This window comes from Antennarius striatus, chromosome 1 (assembly GCF_040054535.1).
Source record: "Antennarius striatus isolate MH-2024 chromosome 1, ASM4005453v1, whole genome shotgun sequence".
Taxonomy (NCBI): Eukaryota; Metazoa; Chordata; class Actinopteri; order Lophiiformes; family Antennariidae; genus Antennarius; species Antennarius striatus.
Genome location: NC_090776.1, coordinates 30,187,822 through 30,209,478, shown reverse-complemented (window position 1 = coordinate 30,209,478; position 21,657 = coordinate 30,187,822). Strand labels below are relative to the sequence as shown.

At 39.8% G+C, this 21,657-nt stretch overlaps 1 protein-coding gene across 1 annotated transcript; it reads left to right on the top strand.

The window, feature by feature from the left end:
• Window positions 1-985: 985 nt before the first annotated feature.
• Window positions 986-20,041, top strand: spata17 (spermatogenesis associated 17). Its single transcript, XM_068315155.1, has 8 exons — window positions 986-1,053; window positions 1,381-1,470; window positions 3,517-3,598; window positions 5,049-5,099; window positions 7,420-7,523; window positions 13,004-13,127; window positions 16,976-17,209; window positions 19,910-20,041. The coding sequence occupies exons 1-8, from the start codon at window positions 986-988 to the stop codon at window positions 20,039-20,041; spliced, it is 885 nt and encodes a 294-aa protein (XP_068171256.1).
• The last annotated feature ends 1,616 nt before the right edge of the window (window positions 20,042-21,657 follow it).

Below are 21,657 nucleotides of genomic sequence, written 5' to 3'. Positions count from 1 at the left end.
GGTATTTATCTCGGTTCGGTATTTACCTCGTGTTGCTCTGCTGTGCTGGACTGTGGCAGGAGGTGGGGCTAAACTGATGGGCGGAGCCTCGTCTCCACACCTGTTCATCTCCACACCTGTGCCTGATCAGGCTGATTAGCCTGAGGAGTTTAAAGCCGTCTTCTCCTTTGGTTCTGTGACAGATTGTTCTCTCCCCTTGTCTGTACCTCCCGTTTAGACTTCCCTTGTTTCTGGATGTTTCCTGTTTGGACTAAACTAGGACTGTGGACTTCTCCCCTGGTGTTCTGCATGTGGGTCAAAACCATATCCGTGACATTTTGTTTTTGCAAAGCAGAAAGAATAGAAATACAGATATTTTGCGCAGGGTGTGCTACAAGCAGTCACCTAAATAAAATAAGTTCCAAATCTGCAAAAATGAAGTGACTCCTGCCAATGAAAACCCATGCAGTCTGTGTCCAACGCGATGGACAATGTGCACACAAGCAGTGGAATCTGTCCTTGATAATTACTCTCTGCTGTGACAGAAATCAATGAAGAATCATACAGTGATGTCTTATGAAAGTGGGGGGAATTTTGGCAGCCCTTGACAAATTTAGCACATTCTTTGGCCTGCACCTCGCATTGATATGTTATTCTGCCACTTAACAGCTGTCATGGACCCTACAGACTGTAAACATATCATTACATGATGTGCAGAACGGAATGGCTTTTACTCAAAGCTTTATTCACTGAAAGAGGTCAGATCAATCCTCGATGACTTCTATAACAAAGTGGTGGAGGACACCTAAAACCTTGCAGATGCTCCTGCGTTGCCTAGACAACAGAAACACAATGCAAAACCTAAAAATAAATTTTTTAGGAAAACTGGGAAGTTCTCGTGACACTACATAGTCTTCAAAATTCCGTGCATTGCAGACGCTTTGAACGCATCACTACCACCTTGCGAGCTGTTGTCAAGACAACAGATAAACTGACCACAGCAGACATGGCGGAGCTGCTGGAACTGGAACGGGAACTGGAGGAGTTAAAGAAGCAGCACTTCCACAGACACCGGTACGCATCCGAGAGCAGCGTGACGTGGTTCAGTCACGCGTGACACGTTCGTAAAGAAAAGTTAAAAGTTTTATCGTTTGGACTGGTGACGTGAAGTAACGTGAAGTAACGTGAAGTAACGTGAAGGAACGTGAAGTAACGTGAAGTAACGCCAACTGCGTCCGTAAACCCGTCGGTCTGGACGTTGGCCGTTATTGAGCGGTAATAGTTATAAAACTCAAGGCGGGTTTGATTTTTAATTTTCTTTTCTTTTCTTTTCTTTTTACCTTTAAATGTACATTTCTACATTATATTCACACTTGTTTTTATCTTGTCTGTGTGTTTTAGCCAAGTAGAGGAGAACAGACAGAAGGAAATCCAAGCCGCGACCCGGATCCAGGCCTGGTTCAGAGCCTGCAGGGTCCGGGCTCACCTCAGGTGTGTGTGTGTGTGTGTGTGTGTGTGTGTGTGTGTGTGTGTGTGTGTGTGTGTGTGTGTGTGTGTGTGTGTGTGTGTGTGTGTGTGTGTGTGTGTGTGTGTGTGTGTGTGTGTGTGTTTGTGTGTGCGTGCGTGCGTGCGTGCGTGCGTGCGTGCGTGTGTGTGTGTGTGTGCGTGTGTGTGTGTGTGCGTGTGCGTGTGCGTGTGTGTGTGTGTGCACTTAGAATCAAAAACCACAAAATACACCTTTAAAAAAATGCCACGGGCAAAGAGGGAAACAAGCCTTATATTTTATACACCAATTTTAAATTTTTGCCTTTTTTTTTTTCATTTGAAAACACTCGTACAAGAGCGTTGATTCCTAGGGAAACCCTGACACTAGCTCATTCTCATAATTATCCCACTTCTAGAGCTTTGCAAATGGCCTGGAGGAATAAATGTCACTTGCGCTCTGTGCTCCTTTCACACAGAGAGAAATGAATGTCTCTATCTTTGTGCATGTTCCTGTATCGTGACCCCCCAGCACCATTCTGCAGGGTCAGCAGACAAACTTCCAGACATTAGGTTAATTCAGATTACTTTAGTTAATTGATCAATGCATTAAGTGGATAATTAGCAACAGTTTTAGCTGCCTAAGTGCAACTCCGGGGTTGTGCTATCCCCACTATAAGCATTGATTTTCTGGGCATATGAATGGCCTTTTGGAAATTGATGGCCTCATTGGAGGTGGAGAATCACAGTGGACTTGCATTTAGAGTATGTTTGAAGATGAATACAAATGTGTGCCACCAACTAAAGGGGGGTGAAAAGCACATCACACATGATCGAAAAGCCTGGAAGAGCAGAAATGTTCGTCGTGCATGTGTCTTTGTGAGATTGTAAATTTGTAATGCAAATTTAAGGTGTCCCCTGTCCTTTTAAATGAAGTGTTATAGATGCAGCAGACAAATCCCAATCTTTTCAACATTGTTTCCTTACATTTTAACACAGTAATACAGCGCGCCTTCGTTCTTTGCGGTTAATGTGTTCCAGGGACCACACGCGATTAAGGAATCAGTGATCGAGATTGCGATCTATTTATCTTATTATTTACTGTAATTTACATTTAGTAATTTACAATTTAGTACATAATTATATAATATAATCTATTATTCTTATTCTTATTGTATATATATTATATACAGTATATATATTATATTTTAAATTATATAATATCTATCTACAATATATAATCTATAAATAATTTTCAACATTTAAAATTTACATGCCAGGCCTTAGGCTCCGTGTAATATTATGTATTTATTTATTACAGTTTATTTATAAGACTCCTACTGTTAATAACACTTCAAACTGTCTATGTCTATCCTCACACTGTTCGTATGTTTCCTAACACTATAGAAATAGCGATGCAAACAAATGCTGCATACTCCGTTTGCCAAGCAACGACATTTCATCGCCAGATTCACTGTTCTGAACCTCTGTGCAATGACAATAAAAGGAAGTCTATGTCTAATTTGAACGTTTATCAACCCTCCCCATACTGATATTAAACCACCTTCTATCTGAATTACCTTTTCCGACACTCTTATTGACTGTTTAAAGCCCTTTTGTGTCTCATGAAACGAGTTCACTTCCAGATGCCATCAGCCAATAGGATGTGCAGACAGTAACAGCTGACTGCCTACCAAAAATCCGCGATGAGGTGGAGTCGCTAATGTTAATGTGCGAATTTGCGAAGGCACACTGCACTGATTTCTTGGTATTTTTCTGCTTAACTAATTCAATTACATAACATCTATTTATTGTTTCTTTGTAGACACCTTAGTTCTGCAGTACGTATGTTTCCTATTTTTCAAGAGGTTTTTACATTTACTTTTACAGTGTGTGTGGTGTTTTTTTAATAAATAAACTGATTAAACCAACATCTTACCTAATAATAAATAGATTTCACTTCCTTCTTTCTGTGTGGATAACTTTTAGCAGTGTTTGCTTTCGTTTCATTACTGAAAATACATTCAATCTTCTCTCAAAATGACTTTATTACAGCCATCTGCACAAGAAGGCGATCATTATACAGAAGATGTGGCGGGGCGTCACAGCAAGGGCACGTGTCAGACAAATGGTGAAGGTAAGCTAGAGCCTGGAATGGCTATAGATATATTGATTATGTTATGATAGCATGCATTAGAATTCAATTGCTATATACCTAAGTCCCTGTGAATGACCTTAAGAGATATAATTCACTCATTACATATTGGGAAATTAGCACTTAGGTAATATGATCCAATATGATAAGAAATTCCATCTCCATCGCAACTGCTGGGATGTCTACAGAAAGAGTACTGATAGGAATAGAAAAAAGGCGTGAATTAAGGAGTTGGTATGTATGGTGTGTGTATACGTGTGTGCTTTAGTAAAACAAGGCACCATTTTCAGCATATTGCCTCCAACTGCTTCTTAATTGAACAGATTGTTGATACCGGATCCAATACCCAGTGCTCTCACATATAATTTTCCCCTGGATTGAGTTTTGTAAACGTATCACAACAAGCTATTTATCATGCCTGTAAATTGACTGTTTGCTAAAGCATAACTGCCAGCCGCCGTTTGGGAAGCATTCAAGAAATGGAAAGTGGAGGGGGGGGTGTTCGGGTTGAGGGGTGTTGAAATAAACGATGAAGGATGTGTCACAATACACATATGGGCTTAAAAGAGGCTGTTTGGTCTCATTTGGAAACAGATGAGCACTAATTTGAATCACTCAAAATTGCCACAGTGCAATATTTTGAATTATCCCTGAGAGATTTTGTTCTTCCCCTCCTTTCTCACCCTCTCTCACTCTTTCTCTTGCTCTCTCTGCCTCTCCGTGTTGTTCTTCCTCACTCTGGCAGACCTTATCATGTGTGATGTGACATGCACAAAGCCTCATCTCCAAACATCAAGCTGAATTTACAACCTCCTTTCAAGTCTTTGTCTTCCCTCCCCTTCCTCTCATTCCACTCTTCCCTGTCGTGATTAAAAAAGACGTGTTGAGATATGAATCCCTTTTATGGCTGACTCTCCAGTTTGCTCCTGAAATGTGCCCCAGTGGTCGGACATCACGTTTGGTGTGCGACGGCTCGTCGAATGCACCACTGAATATTCTTTGGCGTTTCAGCCGCTGCTGTCATTGATTATGAAATCCAGAGGAGAGCATTTGGCCATCATACATCTCCATTAGCTCACTGCTTGACTACCATAGATTTTCTTGGCCCTTGTCTACCATGTTGTATTAAGAGGTTGCTGTCCTCCCCTTGATACAAAGTCCTGTTAACTATTCTCCTCTTTCTTTCTGTCTTTCTCCCTCTTTCCCTCTTTCTATCTATCCATCCTTTTCATCTTGTTCCTCATGTCTCTCTTGCTTGCCTCCCCTCTTTTGGGCCCACTACCACTCATTCTCTCTGCAGTGGCCTTATCTGTGTTGCCTCTGTGTGCAATGTATTATGTATAAAGAGCTCTTTATCTTTGACGCCTGCTGTGGACAGATCAGAGGACCGGGAGACAAGATGTAACGGCGTCTTTTTCTTTTGTGTTCACAGGCGAGATATTTTATCATGAACATGAATTTCTACGATGAGATGGCAGTCAGGGTAAATATTACCACAGCATCTTGTTGTGCCAAATTAAGTGTCTTGGGGGTGGGGGCACTCTTTTTTTTCCCCATGTGTACACCATGCATTGGAGGCCTCATGATTGTGACGCCTTACAAATTTTGTTCACCATAAAAACCTTTTAATCTTCCAAACCAAATATTTCCCCCTGTGTAACAAGTGGTGATATATTGAAGTTTTTGTGCAATCCTTTACTGTAATTATGTCACATGCTAATTTCTCCAAACAAACAACGTTCGTTTCTATTCACATAACATGTATATTTAGAATCTATTTCAATTTTAAAGAATTTCTGTTCATATTCAATGTATTCAATGTATTTTAATTGTTAGTTTCATTTTATGTTTTTATGTTCCCCCTTCCTCTCAGCAACCACTGTTCAACCCGTAAATCATTTCACTGTGGCTATGACTGATGCTTTAGCACTTTTACACAAGGATATTCCACAGAAACCTTAAACATTTACAATTCCATTTAGCCTACTCTTTGGGCTAACAGTTTCCTCCTGCCTAAATCATTAAAGGCTTTTATAGGGAAACAATAAAATTCACTAGTGTTTATAGAAGAGGTGTGTCCGTGTCCAGCTGGAGACAGAGATGCAATATTTTCATATTTGTGCTAAAGCCTGGAAAAGTGAGGAGTTCAGTGTTTACACTTTATAGAACCCACACAAATAAAGCTGACCACCCTGTTGGTTCAATGAATGTCAAATACCACAGAGGCATAGATCCAGCAGAACTGTCTGATACAGCTTTATGTCACAGGGTGAAAGGGTTCATCACCAGAAAAGAAGCTTCGAAAGAAGAGGCCCTTTATTACCTGTGTAAAAAAAAAAGATTTTTAAAGTAATTCATAGGAATTGTAAAATGAAGTTAAGGTGAATAGGACAGCAAAGTGCTTCAATGGATAGAATTACAAGGAGAGTTTGAACCTCACACAGGTCGAATGTGGCTTTTGGTATCAAAAAGGGACATTTTTGAGAGTACATGTAAGGATAACTTAATACAAATGGCAAAGAAGTATTGGGAAATACTGTACATCTTATATAAATCACCCTGAATAGTCCACCTTCTACAGGTGTCACAACAGGCCTCTGTCTGATACACTTTGGATGAAGGAACAGAACTTATTAGGTATGGAAACACTCTCTGAACAAATGAGTTACTGAAGGACATCTTAATCTGTCCCCAAACATAACAGGCAAAGTGTAAATAGAGAGAATGTGACGTAGTGAACAAGGCAGTCTTTGATCAATGCTAGTGCATAGGTCGATCAAAGCACCAGCTTTGATCTATGGTCTTACTCACACTGGCCTTCTCCCTCGTCTTTCTATCGTATCCGGTTCCTTAGTGAACAAAAGTTGAAATCTGACCTTGGACTAGTTTTCTCAAGGTGAAGGTCATCATCTCATTTCCATCCCCTTTGCTGCCTGAGTAACGTGCTTTTTGTTTCATCTTTCCATCTGAAACGGGTGTGAAGATATTTGGTGGACTAACGGACAGATGAACACACGACACTGACAATTACAACACATCGCCGCTTTGACGCGGGATGGAATAAGGGGTGAAAGGGAGGAACGGTCATTTCAGCGTCTATTTATGACTCTTTCTTTGGATCAACTTTGATTCTTTTCTCTTTCCCTCTGTTGTCTGTATCACGCTGCGGTAGCTTACAGAGCATAATTTATTAGGGTCATGATAGAAAACAGTGTTTACATGCTGCACCTCGGATTTGTACTAGATTCAACGGCATCGATTTCACTAGTCAACAAAGGTCAGCAAGAACTCAGGAGGTGGCAATTACTTTATTTAAAATTATCTATTGACTGGCAGATCAATGCTAATTCTCATTTTGCTCTTTGTTGTTTTTACCCATCCTCCACTTCTTTCTCTCCTCCTCTTCCCTCTTCTCATACTGTGATTATTCTTTTACCTGCCATTGTTTTAATCTCCTAATTAGTCTGAAGGACACTCAACCCTTTGCTTTTAAATGGTCTATCAGTGTGTGCTGGCTAATCTGCAACCAGGACAATCGATGTGGACCGATACAGTTAAAAATATGGAGCTGTGGCAGCTTTTGCCCCCCCATCACTGCAAGTGAAACTGTAATCCGTTCAGATATTGTTTATACCTACAACCTGCAGGATATCACTGCCATCAGTATGTCTGCATTTGAAGTAATGACAAGAGGTATTGGTTTAATTAGGATGGCAAAAACAATTAGCCTCAATGATAAATCTGTGTGTGACCAAGAGTTATGTAATTTGCTTTTACTGTAAATAAGTTTTAATCTCTTACAGATCCAACGCAGATGGAGGGGGTTCTTTGTAAGGAAGAATATTCATAATTTCTATGCACAAAAGAGCTATCTGGAAGGACTTTCAGGGAAAAATGAGCTGCTCAGGTAAAACACACAACAACGAAAGTTCAGCTCTCTGTGAGAACATTTCTTTTTTGCCCATGACGTTGTGTGGTTTTTATTCTACTCTTAATTGTTGAGTAGACGCTGACACTCTTAATGATATATTAGCTTCAGTAGCCTTTCCTCTGTCTCACTATTTATTTTTTATGTCTTGTGGTAAAACATAATTTTGCTTTGGATCGCCACTGGAGTCAGCTGGTGCATGAAAAGATGAACTGAAGGGATTAGTGTGAGCAGTTTGTGTGAGCATGCATAGTTGTTACCTCAGAGGAAAAGAGCAGCGACGGAGTATGAAGAAAGAAAAGTGAAGGCATGAAGAGAGTGATGGAGAGAGAAAAGATAGAAAAAGAGAGAAGTACTGGAAAGCGCTCAAGGCAAAGAGAGAAGTGAATGATGTGGAGAAATTAAAAATTAGCCTCTGATTTGAACCGCAGCTTGTGCATTAATAAAACATCCTTTGCTTCAGGGCTCACTGTTACAGATACACCATCTTTTATTCTTACCAAAAAAAATGTGCAGCTAATTGTCACATTTTTAATGTTGATAATATATTTTACAGGAAAATATCTTTAGGCTTCTGCTAAAATTAAATGTAAATTTGTGCTCCTTGGATCACTGACTCCCCCCCTCATTTCCCCACCAGCATTCCACCTTTCCACCGCACTCCTTGATCCTTTTAGCGGTAGAGGGACCTTGGCAGTTAAGGTCCATTAGAGAAGTGTTGCCTCTTTACAACACGCTAAGACACACGACAATACGTTGTTTAAGAGTTCATCTTTTTTAGCGTTTTAGCTGCAACATGACGTCTGCTTTTTGCCAATCTTGGACAAAAACATGTCACAGAGTTTATAGTGAAAAAAATAGTATTTTTACATCCCGCTTCAAGGCTGTGACGTGGTAGTCAGTGTTCGTCTGTCTGACCGTTCCTCTGTCCACCAAATACCTTCGAAAACGTTGCAGGCAAAAGGGATGAAAATGACATGATGACCTTCACCTTGACAAAACAAGGTCAAGGTCAAATTTCAACTTTTGTACACTCAGGAATCATATAAGATAGAAAGACGAGGGAGAAGGCCAGTGTGAGTAAGACCATAGATCAAAGCTAGTGCTTTGATCTATGGTCTTACACTAGGCCAGTCTCCATATGCACTAGTCTATGCACTACTCAGGTACTCCTTAAGGGTACCCTGACCTAAGTCGTGGGATGTTTCAGTCTCTTGCCTTGTTTAGCGTTGCTGGGGTCAGATCCATGAACATTGAGCCAGTATTTGTTCAAAATATCCTGTTTGTTTGCTACCGAGCCAGCAGATCGCACGCGACCTGTTCACTCACCCCGTAAAGGTCCAGTTTTTTAATCCACCTGCCCCCCCCTCCTGTAAGTATGTCTGTCCATAAATTGTTCAAATTTGGACTAATGGTCCCCGTTTAGTGCGGTCTGATCGGCTGTGCATGGTAATAATGATGTGGGAGTAATCCATTGACTGCCTGTTTCTTTCTTTCTTTTTTCTCTTCATGAAAGATTTTTCTGCATCGGAGTGAATTCCAGACTAAAGCACGTCTCTCCATCTGCCATACTCTTATTTGATACTGTAACAATTTACTAGTTTGTCAGAAAGACACTGAAAGTTCTTGGGCTTTAATTTAGGGCACGCATTGGTCGACTGGATCAATTAGGAGACCACGACAAGCCCACTTTACATATTTACTAAATGTACTCATGGAGGCCACCACCAACACAGCTTTTGAGTGCATGAACGAAGAGCCGGGTAATTATTAGTGCTAGAATCAGATAAATCATTTTCACTGTGATGTTGCATGAACTTGGAAAAAATTCTTTTAACTTGTCCTAAAGAGAGCAAGAAGAATGTATTGACTTGGTGTTGCTAGACCGAGCAGCAGTGTATTCTGTCATTATTATTCTCTTCTGTTTCTACGCTCTCTATCAAATTTTTTCCTGTCTCTTTTAGCTCCAGCTTTCTTCATTCCTCCGTCTCTCGTGTCCCTCTCAAGGACATTCATGAAAGGAGAGCTGGAATAGTAGAGAGTGGAGGCCTGCCTGAACGCCTGCCCTGCTGTCACACTCCGCCTCTGTGTGCCAGCCTTTCTTTTACTGGTTTTTCTTTCTGATCTACTTTCAGTCTGATAGGATTTGTGTGTGTGTGTGTGTGTGTGTGTGTGTGTGTGTGTGTGTGTGTGTGTGTGTGTGTGTGTGTGTGTGTGTGTGTGTGTGTGTGTGTGTGTGTGTGTGTGTGTGTGTGTGTGTGTGTGTGGTTGTTTTTCCTTTCTGCCTCTTAAGGAATTAACTTTTGAGAGTAAAACAATGGAGGGTGTAAATATTTTTCTTTGTGTTTTCAGTATTTGAATCTTGAATCATTTATTTGGAAATCATTGTTTGCTTTCCCACCTTTCCATGGTCAGTGTCTCCCAAACTTTTACCTGTGATTGATCACTAAACTAAGTGATCCCCAATGTGAATATAATTTGTTCTACTATCCAAAAGAAAACATTTTTGAGATCCAGAAAAGTTAATGAAGCCCATGAGTTAATAGTGTGGTTGTTTCATTAGTTAGTTACTTAAGGAGGGATTTATAGGGAAGACAAATGGTTTCCTTTTTTGACGAGGACCCCCTCGAACCCCCTCAAGGACCTTTAAGGGTACTCAGACCGTGCTTTGAAAACCACCAAATTAGTTAATCAATAAATCAGTCACTTAAATTGAAACACGGTGTTATTAGGGTGTTGGGAGTTCAATACATTGAGCTGATCACTGTGTAAATCAACGGTCTGATTACCCCCTCCATGCCAGCTATTGAATCATTTAATTGGAAAAATTAAAACATCCAATCAGGTCAACCCTGCATTAAATATTTAGAACCTGGCCAATTAGCTGCTGTGATGGTGTCCTGGATGACCGCAGGTGGGGCCTTTCTTCCCACAATGCCTCACTCTCTGATATCCTGTCAGCCTTTGATGCTCCTTTGTAAATAATTGAGGGAGAAGCGAAAGTGAAGCTTCAACATATTCATCATTTAAATAAGTTAACATCCCAGGGCAATATGTCACTTAGAGTTTCAACTATGTAGCAGTAGTTCAAGTGTGCCTGATTAGTTTATTCAACAGTTCAGCCATCAAATGTAGGTGGAACACTTAAAATATATTTCATGATATTCTGAGCACTTCCTGTTTTTTGTGACGAGTATGTGCTGTTGTATAATGTTGTAAACGCACAAACGTAACTGATAGCATACATATTAAATTGCATATTTTTAGGTAATGAAACTGTAGAAGACTAATATAATATACAGATAATGCAGGTTGTCTGTAGTAAATCTCTTTGTCTTAATTTTAAAATTTTGTTTTCAGAGCAACAATCCTTCACACTTATATACATTAGAATGTTTAGCTCCTACAGTTATTCCTCTCCCCGTTGGCTGTGAGAAGACAAAATGATGGACACAAGTCGGACTGTTGAAGGCACACATGTGCTTCATACTTTAATTATGTAAAGGATAAAAAAAATAGCCCCAGTTCTCATTTAAATGTAAAAATGACCTTAAAGCTGCAGTATGTATCTAACTTTTAAAAAATGTATTATTCTTATACTTTCGGAACTTTTAGTCTTCTTTCTTATATATGCTACCTACTGCAGAGTTTAACTACAGACACCTTTTATTGTGTGTTCTTTTTTAATTCCTTCTTTCCTCCTTCCTTCCTTCCTTCCTTCCTCCTTCCTTCCTTCCTCCTTCCTTCCTTCCTTCATCCTCTTTCACACACTCATGCAGTCGTGCACAGGCCATGTGCCGTGTGCCGAACAAGGCTAATGAGGGTTGTGTGTTGTGGCGGCTGGTTGGTTCGACACAGATCGAGGTGCCTTCAGCCGTTACAAATCTGTTTGGCTTTTGTCCACTACACCGCAATTAATAACTCTGGTGCTGGGGGCAGGGAAGCAAAGGTCACCTATTCAGCCTGACAAGCACACACAAGTGCACACACTTCCACACACATTCACGGACACATATAAGCAAAAGTGTTATACTGAACACTTATGGTGAATATTGATACACACATTCTTATTCCGGATGGACACACACACACACGCACACACAATAATGGAGTCACTAAGCACCTGCTGCTTAGACACATATAAATGTGTGACAACAGGACCTATGCAAATATTGTATGTTTATATGGTTGTATTAATGCACGAACAAGCAAAAATACACACATTTCCTCTAAACACAAACACCATTTGGTTTGTCAACCAAACAGTCTCACAATAAACTACAACTTTGTATTTTACTTGAATAAGTAATTTCCCTGTTAGTAGGATGGACAAATGGGGCCAAACCAACTGACACAAACACACACCTGCACACACATTGAGACATAGAGCCACACATCCATACTCATGGCCTAAATTACTTCCTGTCATTCTCACCACACACATGCACCCACACACACAAGAACACACACGCACACGTTCATGTGCAGTGCTCTGCATATTTCATTTATTTTGTAATTTAATCTGGTGCTGAGGAAAGAATGAGAGCGGGGCAGCAACAGAGACGGTGTTGTGATTTCTTTTTAAATGTCAGTAGTTGCCGAATGTGTTAACCTTACATTACAGACACACTATGAATATTCTGATTCCTCTGTGGAGTCTTGTAATTGAAAACAGGAGCTGAAAATGGAAGAAGGAGAGAAAAAAGGAGGGATTGGAAAAGAGGAAAGAAATGAAAAATTGTCAGTAATTTCTTTGTGTGTGGATGTGTGCGCACGCGGTTTCATATTACCATGGCATGTGTGTTTTAGTAATAGTTTCCAATTCCCTTTTTAAGTTATTACCCCCTTGTAACAATGAGGATGTGTGATTGCAGAATGAAATTGCTGTGTATGGGCTTTTAATGCATCCCATTTAGCGAGCTTCGCTTAACAGATGCCACAGACAGACCTATCCTGGACTTCGGTGATGAAATATATCCATCATCCTCTCATTGTTAGCCTCTTGCACCCTTATTTGCTTTATTCCGTCCAACCAGTCTCATTCTCTTGTTTTTATTCCAGTGTCTCTCTCTCATTTTGGACCTTTTTTTTTTCCATCCATCTGAAGGACACTTACAGAGCAGTCAGCTTTCACAACAAGAGGCTGTGTTCAAAACAGGCACTAACAGACAGTGTTCATCTGGTGTCTGTAGAAGTTCTGATCTTACATTATTTAAAATGTAGGAAAAGCATAAAATTAGTAATTCAACACATGAATGAGAGTATGATGACCTGTTGCTCATGCATAATTTAGATTGATTTACTTCACCAAAAAAACCAAACAAACATTAAACCATATACAACTTTCCTGTCAAGTGATGGATCAACTTTATTATTCTTCTCATTTTAATTTATTGTTCAGAAAATTTTCAAAGATATTGAATTGTAAAACATTTGTGTTTGGCATGTGTGTCTTGTAGAAGGGAGCTGGATGAATTTCAAGAACTGCAGAAGAGAGAAAGAGATTGTCTGCAGATGGTCAAAGAGCAGAAAGCCAAGGTTCTCCAAGCCCAGCGGTTACACTACCTCCTCAGTACGAAGCAGGTTGGTCTTTAATTCATTTAAATTCACATTTCTTGTGAAGCAGCAACACAAAAAAATGTAAATAAATCAGGATATTACATTGAGGCAAAAAAGAAACACGCAGTCAAATTCAAAAATGGAACAAATTGTATTTTATTGCACATAAAAACCAAAAACATGTTCATCAATTTGAATATAAATTCAAAAAAGGTTGCCATAGGCTTCCAACATAACTATATACAGTTTATGTCACTTATGCCGCTCGTTCTCCCCACACCCCTAGAAAATGCACGTCAGGTGAACTGGTCAGTCTCAAATTGTCCATAGCTGTGATATGAAACAGTCTGAGTCAATGAATCCGCTCTTCGCTTACTCTCCAATATGAATGTCTGGGAAAAACAATCACCTGCGATGGAGGTTACAGGTAGCTCCTCTTGAAACAGTCTACAGAGAGAGGGGGGAAAAAAGTTTCTTTATTCTTTATGCGTGTGTGTGTGTGCGTGTGTGTGTGTGTGTGTGTGTGCAGAAATTAATGTGTCCTCATGGCTCTTCTGATTTTAGTGCTTCCCTTGGCACCGGTGTATGTACGTGTGTGTGTGTGTGGCACCTACGCGTGCCTCCCCACTGGGATTATAATGAAGACAAAGCGCACTGGTCACTGGTGATTCAGCACCACTTCTTCTCTCTCTCTTTCACCATTGTCTTCTCTTACTCTTTCTCTGTCTCGCTCTTCTTCCTCCCTGTGAGACCAGTATTAACATCATCTGGTCTACGACCTACAGCCTGCAGATATTTCATGTACAACTAAGACACACACAAGTAGGGCTGAGCGAGTACATCACTATCTGTATCTGTATCTGTATCTGACCATCTAAATTATACACATCCGTATCTGCCCGGAAATGGGTGGGGCTTAAATCGCTACATAATTTCAAGTCTGAAATTGATATGGATTGATCAGAAGTTATTTATTGTTTATTGTAAAACTATTTACAGAACGGCCTAAAAATTGAAATTCAAATCATTGTTTTTGATCACAAAAGTCAGACAACTATTTACAGAGCAGGTTTTTTATTAACTCAGAACATGAATATTCTTCAGTGTATAAATGAATGAAAATGAAAATGAATCTGATCACAATAGTAAAGGAACTATTTACAGAACAAGTTTTTTAATGAACTCAGAACATGAAGTGCATTCATGATTACAACGCATGCTATAGGAAATTATGAACTACAAAGTATGCATGAACAAGAATTGTCATGCTCAACACAACTGTAATTTTTTTGATTTTTCCTTTCAATTTTTTTATTTATTCATATGATCAAACTGGTTTTTTTTTAATTATATATTTATTTTTACCACCTAATGTTCTTGCCATTTTTTTTTTTGCAAGAACTTTAACAGTGTTGATTAAGGTGTGTGTGTGTGTGTGTGTGTGTGTGTGTGTGTGTGTGTGTGTGTGTGTGTGTGTGTGTGTGTGTGTGTGTGTGTGTGTGTGTGTGTGTGTGTGTGTGTGTGTGGGTGTGTGTGTGTGTGTGTGTGTGTGTGTGTGTGTGTGTGTGTGTGTGTGTGTGTGTGTGTGTGTGTGTGGGTGTGTGTGTGTGTGTGTGTGTGTGTGTGTGTGTGTGTGTGTGTGAAAGTGTAGCAGCAAAGTCGACAGCTCTGGCTGCAATCTCTTCTGGGAGGGGCGGGCGCTCTGTGTGAGTGGCCAATCACAGAGCGTGAAGACAGTCAGTTCTGAGGGTTTTGACGAGTTTTACTCATATCGTGCTCGTACTCAACAAAGTGTTATCTGTAGTGGATGCTGGTCTGAAATGAGCGCCCGGCTCAACCCTACACACAAGTAACATTTACTACGGTGCTGGCAGCTGTTGGCATTTTCTTGATTTTATGACTCCAAATGTTTTAAATTGCCTGTATGTCCATGTAACTAATTGTTTTTTATGATTTTATCTATATTGTATAATTTATAAGTCAACCTTACTGAAAAAAAGTGAGGCAAAAAGCGCTTATATGCTCTTCCCTGCCCTCTGTCTTCTTCACTCTAACTCTCTCTCTTTCTCTGCATATGGCAGGAGACTCTTTCCGTTCGTAGCTCTGACCTTGTCAGCAGTGAATAGATGGCTCTCCCACACAGTTCATCCTTCCTCACTTCTCGGACCCTAGCCCACACACACACACACACACACACACACACACACACACACACACACACACACACACACACACACACACACACACACACACACACATACTCAACACGCATCTTACCGAAAGGCCCCAAGTCCCTGTGACAGAGACAGAGATGGTGTGTTCCTGGGGTCAACATCATTGCTCTTCCCGTAGCTTGGTTGGTACTTTTGGGTTTGATCGTGTGTGTGTGTATGTGTGTGTGATTGTGTGTGTGTGTGTGTGCATGTGTGTGTGTCTTTAAGAGTGGTGAGGATTACGATTGTGTCCCCCAGCTTTCTGTCTTCCTGCTGGGTTAGATGAATACACTTATCCCTTACGCATTACTAAGGTTTACTAAAGAATCATAAATACACATAATTAACATTTCCGATCTTGTTAATGACATTTTGGTTTCTCACATATTCATTATGATATACTTTTTGTTTTTATATCCATTTACTTGATTTATAAACAATATTTAGATACATATTTCTTAGTCAACAAACGGATATACTTTGAATAATTAAATTGAATACTTAATTTCATTCATTGTACCATAAAAATACTTATTCTTAAACATCAAAATATTGTATAAGAAACTCTTCAGACATAAGATCATGAAATATCCTTTTTAAAAGTTGAGTTAGGCGAATGACATAAATGAAATTAATATCTGTGGAATGTAGTTCACTCTATTTTTTTTTTTTAAATGCATTTTTTGAGTTTATTAAACTGAAAAAAAATCACGCTTTTGTCCCTTCTCCTCTCTCTGTATTTTCCCTGTCTTTTAGAGCAGTCTAAATAGCAAGCAGTGTTATTAGCATATAGAGTAGATACAGAGGCGTCCTACTCAACGCTTTGGTCTGGTAATTAACGCACAAGAGAAAAGGATCACTGTGATTTGAATAATTAGAACTGAGACTGTCTGTGGCAACTCTCTACTCGACTCTACAAAAAGAAGGCAAAGTTGTGTGTGTGTGTGTGTGTGTGTGTGTGTTTGTGTGTGTTTGTGTTTGTGTGTGTGTGTGTGTGTGTGTGTGTGTGTTTGTGTGTGTGTGTACATGTTTGTTGTTCTAAGAAAAAACAAGATTCATTCATTCATCTTTCGAACCTCTTTATCCGCCATAACGGGTCACAAGTTGTGTATAATTCCACACTTTGGACACACAATAAATAAATAAACAAATAAATAAATAAATAGTCTAGTAAGTCGTCTATCTTTGTTATCTTCCTTTCTGAACTGTGTACGGAGACGTTAGTTAACCTGGCACAAGCCTTTGGGTGGATCCTACATCAAATCATCCAGCACTAAGATAAGTTTGAAGACTAACCTGAAGGCAAACTCATACTCTCTTGCTTTTAATTCCTTATTTATTATTATTTATGAATTTTATTCATTCTTTTATTCTATTTCTGACTATTTATGGAGGTTTGGATAAGTGATTTTGTCATTTTAAGGCATGTATACTACTTTGTCCTCCCTGCTGCACCTGTAAAGCACTTCAGGTCAACTGGTGTCTGAACACATTTACTGTTGAAATAAAATGACTTGACTTGACAATGTCACCACCTCAACCTTATTTTTCCAATATTTCTATTTGCATTATGCTGTTATTTAAAAAGACTATACTTATGGGCATAGTCACTTAATTTCTAACACGGCGTTAACTACCCCTTTCTCTCTCTTTCATCAGCGCCCAGGGATTTTCAACTCTCCATTTAGGCCAGCCCCCCATGAGATGGAAAAAGTTCTCAGGCAGTTCAAATACAAGGCTCCCACCAAGCTAACCCACAGGGCCAGTCCTTGTCTCCTGGACCCAGCATTCCCCCATTTCCCTGGCACTCAAGGATCCTCATCGGTTAAAACCTCAAGAAGCTTCTGCTCCCCCAGGCCCATACTACCCCCCATTGGCAGCAAGAAACAGGAGGTGAGATGGCATGAATTAAGATCATGACAGTAGAAAATCAATGCAGACCCAGGTCACTAGAAATGTTATGGAGAATAGACATTGAGATATAGAGTGTTTAGGGGAAGGATAAGAAAACAGAAAGCAAAGGAGGGACTTATTGGTAATGGAGGTGTCCACTAATGATTGTAGTCCTCCTTCCCCAACACCCCATTTTTCCATTGGAGATTTTTCTTGATGAACCAAAGATCCTTTAAACTTGTTTTAGAGGAGAATGACATCATTAAAACATTGCAGACAGCTCTCGGGGGGGCACTGCACATATCTTTCATGTTTGCCTTCCATTGAGTACTGGAGGTTTTACGGTACAAATACATTTTCCAAACACTATTTTTAACTTTACTTTTGATTAAATGCACTTTGACCTCTGGCTTTAATTGTTCATTACATTATATGACTTTTTTTTTTTTACATGTATTGGGCCACTGGATCAATATCCATATGTATCAGAAAGTAGGCAAGTTACTATATAATAAAAGTGAAAGTTGTGTCATTTTCTATCTTAAGACAACTCCATGTTACCTTTAACTGAATAATAAACTTATATCCACACTCTTGGAAAAGGAAGGGGAGAGTTTATAATGTGCTTTTCTCTACAAATGAGAAAAGCATATTTGTAAGTAACATTATCAATGGTGGTGTATTTATGTACTGTATATACTATTTATATTTACAATATTTTGCTTTCAACTGAAAGCAAATTGATCATTTGCATTTTTATTTGGAGCTATATTTGGTTTAAATACAGTATGTATGTAATTGTGTGCATGCATACGTACTGTATGTGGATGTTTGTCTGATGAGGAGCCAGTGTTATTTACTCTCTACAGCTCAAAAGAGCATTTTTTTCTACTCATTTAGAACATAAGGGTGAACAAATGAAGTATGGATCTACCTGATAATCCAAGCTACATGTCAAAGCAAAAACTGTCATCTTTGTTGCAATGAACCCGTTAATGATATCAGGAATGTCTCCGGTAGCTGACATTGAGACATTATTATTTGTATTATTTGTGTTTATATCTCTGGCTTCTGGCTGTCTCTGCTTTGGGGTTGTGTTTGGGTTGTGTGATTAGTGCAGGAGTCTACCCCCCCCCGCTGTGATAACTATCTGGTGGTGATGGATAAGGTTGAGGTGCTGGCTGTGGAAGTGGTCAGACCAGGCCACCGATCCCGTGGTGATAGGAGCAAGGACAGGGTCCCTATTTCTAACTCTATCTCTCCCCTCTCATCCTCCCTCCTGTTTTATAACACCAAACAACAACTGAAGGTCACCTCAACAAAGCATTTAAGTTAATCTGCACACCACAAAGTTTACCCATCATCTTGTTACACAAGAGGCTGTATTTTCTTACACAGGATTACATATTTATTGGTTGCACTTTTATTATACTTCACATTAAGCTTTTTGTGTAGTATTTTTATCCACATATTTAGCTTATATGGTAACTTCATGTGAATCATCAATTAGAATAAATCAACTAGAATAAATGGTGTTGAGATTTGAAAGTCAAAATTTCTATGAATTATCCTCAGCTTTGGAATTGGACTTGTTAAAATAATTACATCCCGCTTCAAAGCGGTGAGGTATTGTAATTGTCAGCATTTGTGTGTTCGTCCGTTGGTCCGTCCGTCCGTCCGTCCGTCCGTTAGTCCACCAAATATCTTCGCAACCGTTGCAGATAGAAAGATGAAACAAAAAGCAGATTATTCAAACGGCATAGGGGATGAAAATGAGATGATGACCTTGACCTTGAGAAAATTAGGTCAAGGTAAAAATTTTACTTTTGTACACTCAGGAACTGGATAAGATAGGAAGACGAGGGAGCTCATAGATCAAAGCTATTGCTTTGATCTATGAAAGTAGGTAAGAGCACTAGCTTTGATTTTTGACCTATGGAAGTAGGTCTGGGTAAATTTTGAATTCAGGGGTGTCGCGGGATGTTGCAGTCTGTGACTGCAATGGTTCTTGCTCCACTTGTAGACAGAAATGACCAAAGACACATAAATGCGTAGTTTAGACAGCTTTTGTAAGTAACTGCTCTGATGGTATCTCAATTTAAAAATGCCTGGTGAGAACTGCATCCAGTCCTGCATGCCACATGGCAGTTTTTATGAGGTTAGAAAGGAAGCAGCATAAAAATTGTGTTGCTAAAACCAATTTTTGTCGTTTTCACAACTTTTATATGTCAGTAGACATCAGTGACCCGTCACTCCGGGGTAGGATTCACAATGTCAAGAAGACGTACAAGGATTAAAATTGACAGACAGCTCTTCAAAGTTTAACTGACATGTTCTTGAGAACTGATCCCAAAAAAACAGCTGGTTGTCTCACTGTTCAGCGAAAGTAACAAATACACTCACTTTGGCTCTAGCATGCTTAACTTTGGTTTTATTTGTCCCTTATCTTCCCCCCTCTCTGCCGAGATAATTGTCTTCTCTGTCTCTCTGTCTCTCTCTCTGCCTTCCTCCTGGTCTCTGAGCTACAGGAGGAGAGATGAAGGGGATTGGCCTTTGGTTTAAGCAGTAAGCCGTTGCTACTTGTGGGAGAGGGATCACAGGAAGAAAGATATGGAGACTTAAACAGAGAGATACAGTCATCATTATCTGATTCTTGTGTGCTTATGTCTCTGTGTGTGCTGGTGGTTTTGGTTACTGCAGGGTCAGACCAGAGAGCCAGGGGAAGTGTGGCAGCAGCGTGTCCATTATCCTGACCTGATGTTACGTCTGCGGACCTCTCAAACACAGCTGGAGGAGGCCCAGAATCAACTACAACGGCACGAGTCTGTATAACTTCACAGAGGCAATGCAACCACATGCAGGATTACAGAACAAGAATTTTCTTTTATATAAGAGAAACACTTTTTTTGTGCATGCAGACATGATTGGACACTTGCATTACAGGCATTTATCACAGTGGCAAACAAATTCATGCAAGACTGAGTGGCAAATGGACTATCATTGTGAAACCTCGTGGAGGTTTGCTAGAAAATTATGTTAAGGCTGCATCGCTACAGGTTTATGATAACAGTTTCTCCCAGCTTTATTTCAAGCCTTGTATTAGTTTTAATTAAGAACTGTGGATGTGTATGTGTGGGCGTCTTTGCTAAAACACTTGAGTGTAACCTCATTACCACTGACATGCTAATCCACTCAGTCCTGTAAGTGTGTGTGAAGCGCTGTTATTAACCCTCTGTTTGATCTGTCTTGCACAATATTTTCCCTGACCATGGCAGAAGAAACCACCCAGATCTCTTAAACACCACCCCTCTTCAGTCTTTTTTGTCGTTCCAAACAAATGCAAGTTTATGTTTTTCAAGAAATGTTTATGTCTTTTTAACTTTTATACCTGTTTATGTGCCTGAGATTGGCCCTTGATTTTTCTCAGTGTAATTCAGGGTTTGTTGTAGCTATATTATTGTGACCTGTTTCAGATAGTAGGTGATAAACCTGGACTAGGAGCAAGACAACTGTGTAAGATTGACTTTAGTGTATCTAACACAAGAGGAAGAGTGAGTAAATGTCTCTGGTGGCAGGCTGTCAGAATGGTACTGGTACATTCTACATGTTATATTTTCCATCAGTTGAACACATAGAATGAAAAAAAAAATTATTCCCTTCTGATTGGGTGGGCAAGATACCAAATGAAATGGTTGATCCCCAGCACATAAATATTACCAGCTTCCTTATGTCTCTTTTTTGCATCATGGATTCATGCTACACCTAATCCCTCTTTGTCTACTAGTAAATACTAACCTGACCTAAACTTCAGCCATAATGACAGACACATTTCTGTTGTTTCTTGTCATTCACTCACCAGAGGAACAGAAAGTGTTCTGATTGTGTTTAGTTTGTTGGAGTGTGGCTGGAGGCGGGGCCCAACTGTTTGGAACAATTGTGCCGAAAACTGTTTCATTACTCAGCACCCCGTTCATTGGGAATGTGGGCGCTCTCTTTGGCAGGGTGACTGTACTGCAACCACACAACGGTCGATGAGCCCAGAAATACTGCACATTAACATTTCCTGTATTGCATGTATTTTCTGAATAAAACCGAATAAAATCTAATTTAATGTGTTAATCCTTGCTTGCTATATTGTAGCAAATTGTTTTATGATCATTGATCCTTGTGGGGTTCAATAAACCAATAAGAGATATGGATTACATGTTTAGGCATGTATATTTAATATCCCCACCTATATGTTTGAATAAGCTCACTTGAAAACCTCTCGCTGTCACGCTTCCCGCGTCTACCCCGGAAGTTCGGGCTGCTAGCCGAGTTAGCTTCGGTCTTGGCGTTCGTCCGTCCCACACACACGGAGCCGTTACGGCTTCGTCGGACACAGCGGTGTGTTTGCTTGTGACAGTGAAGGAAAAAAAGAAAACAAACAAATTCTGATATTATTTTCA

What these genes read in the sequence shown, in the direction of transcription:
- spata17 (XM_068315155.1), top strand. Translation starts at nt 986, where the DNA reads ATGGCGGAGCTGCTGGAACTGGAACGGGAACTGGAGGAGTTAAAGAAG. An exon ending in GTGTCAGACAAATGGTGAAG is followed by an intron (nt 3,599 to 5,048) that starts GTAAGCTAGAGC and finishes TTGTGTTCACAG; the next exon opens with GCGAGATATTTTATCATGAA. An exon ending in ACCTCCTCAGTACGAAGCAG is followed by an intron (nt 13,128 to 16,975) that starts GTTGGTCTTTAA and finishes CTCTTTCATCAG; the next exon opens with CGCCCAGGGATTTTCAACTC.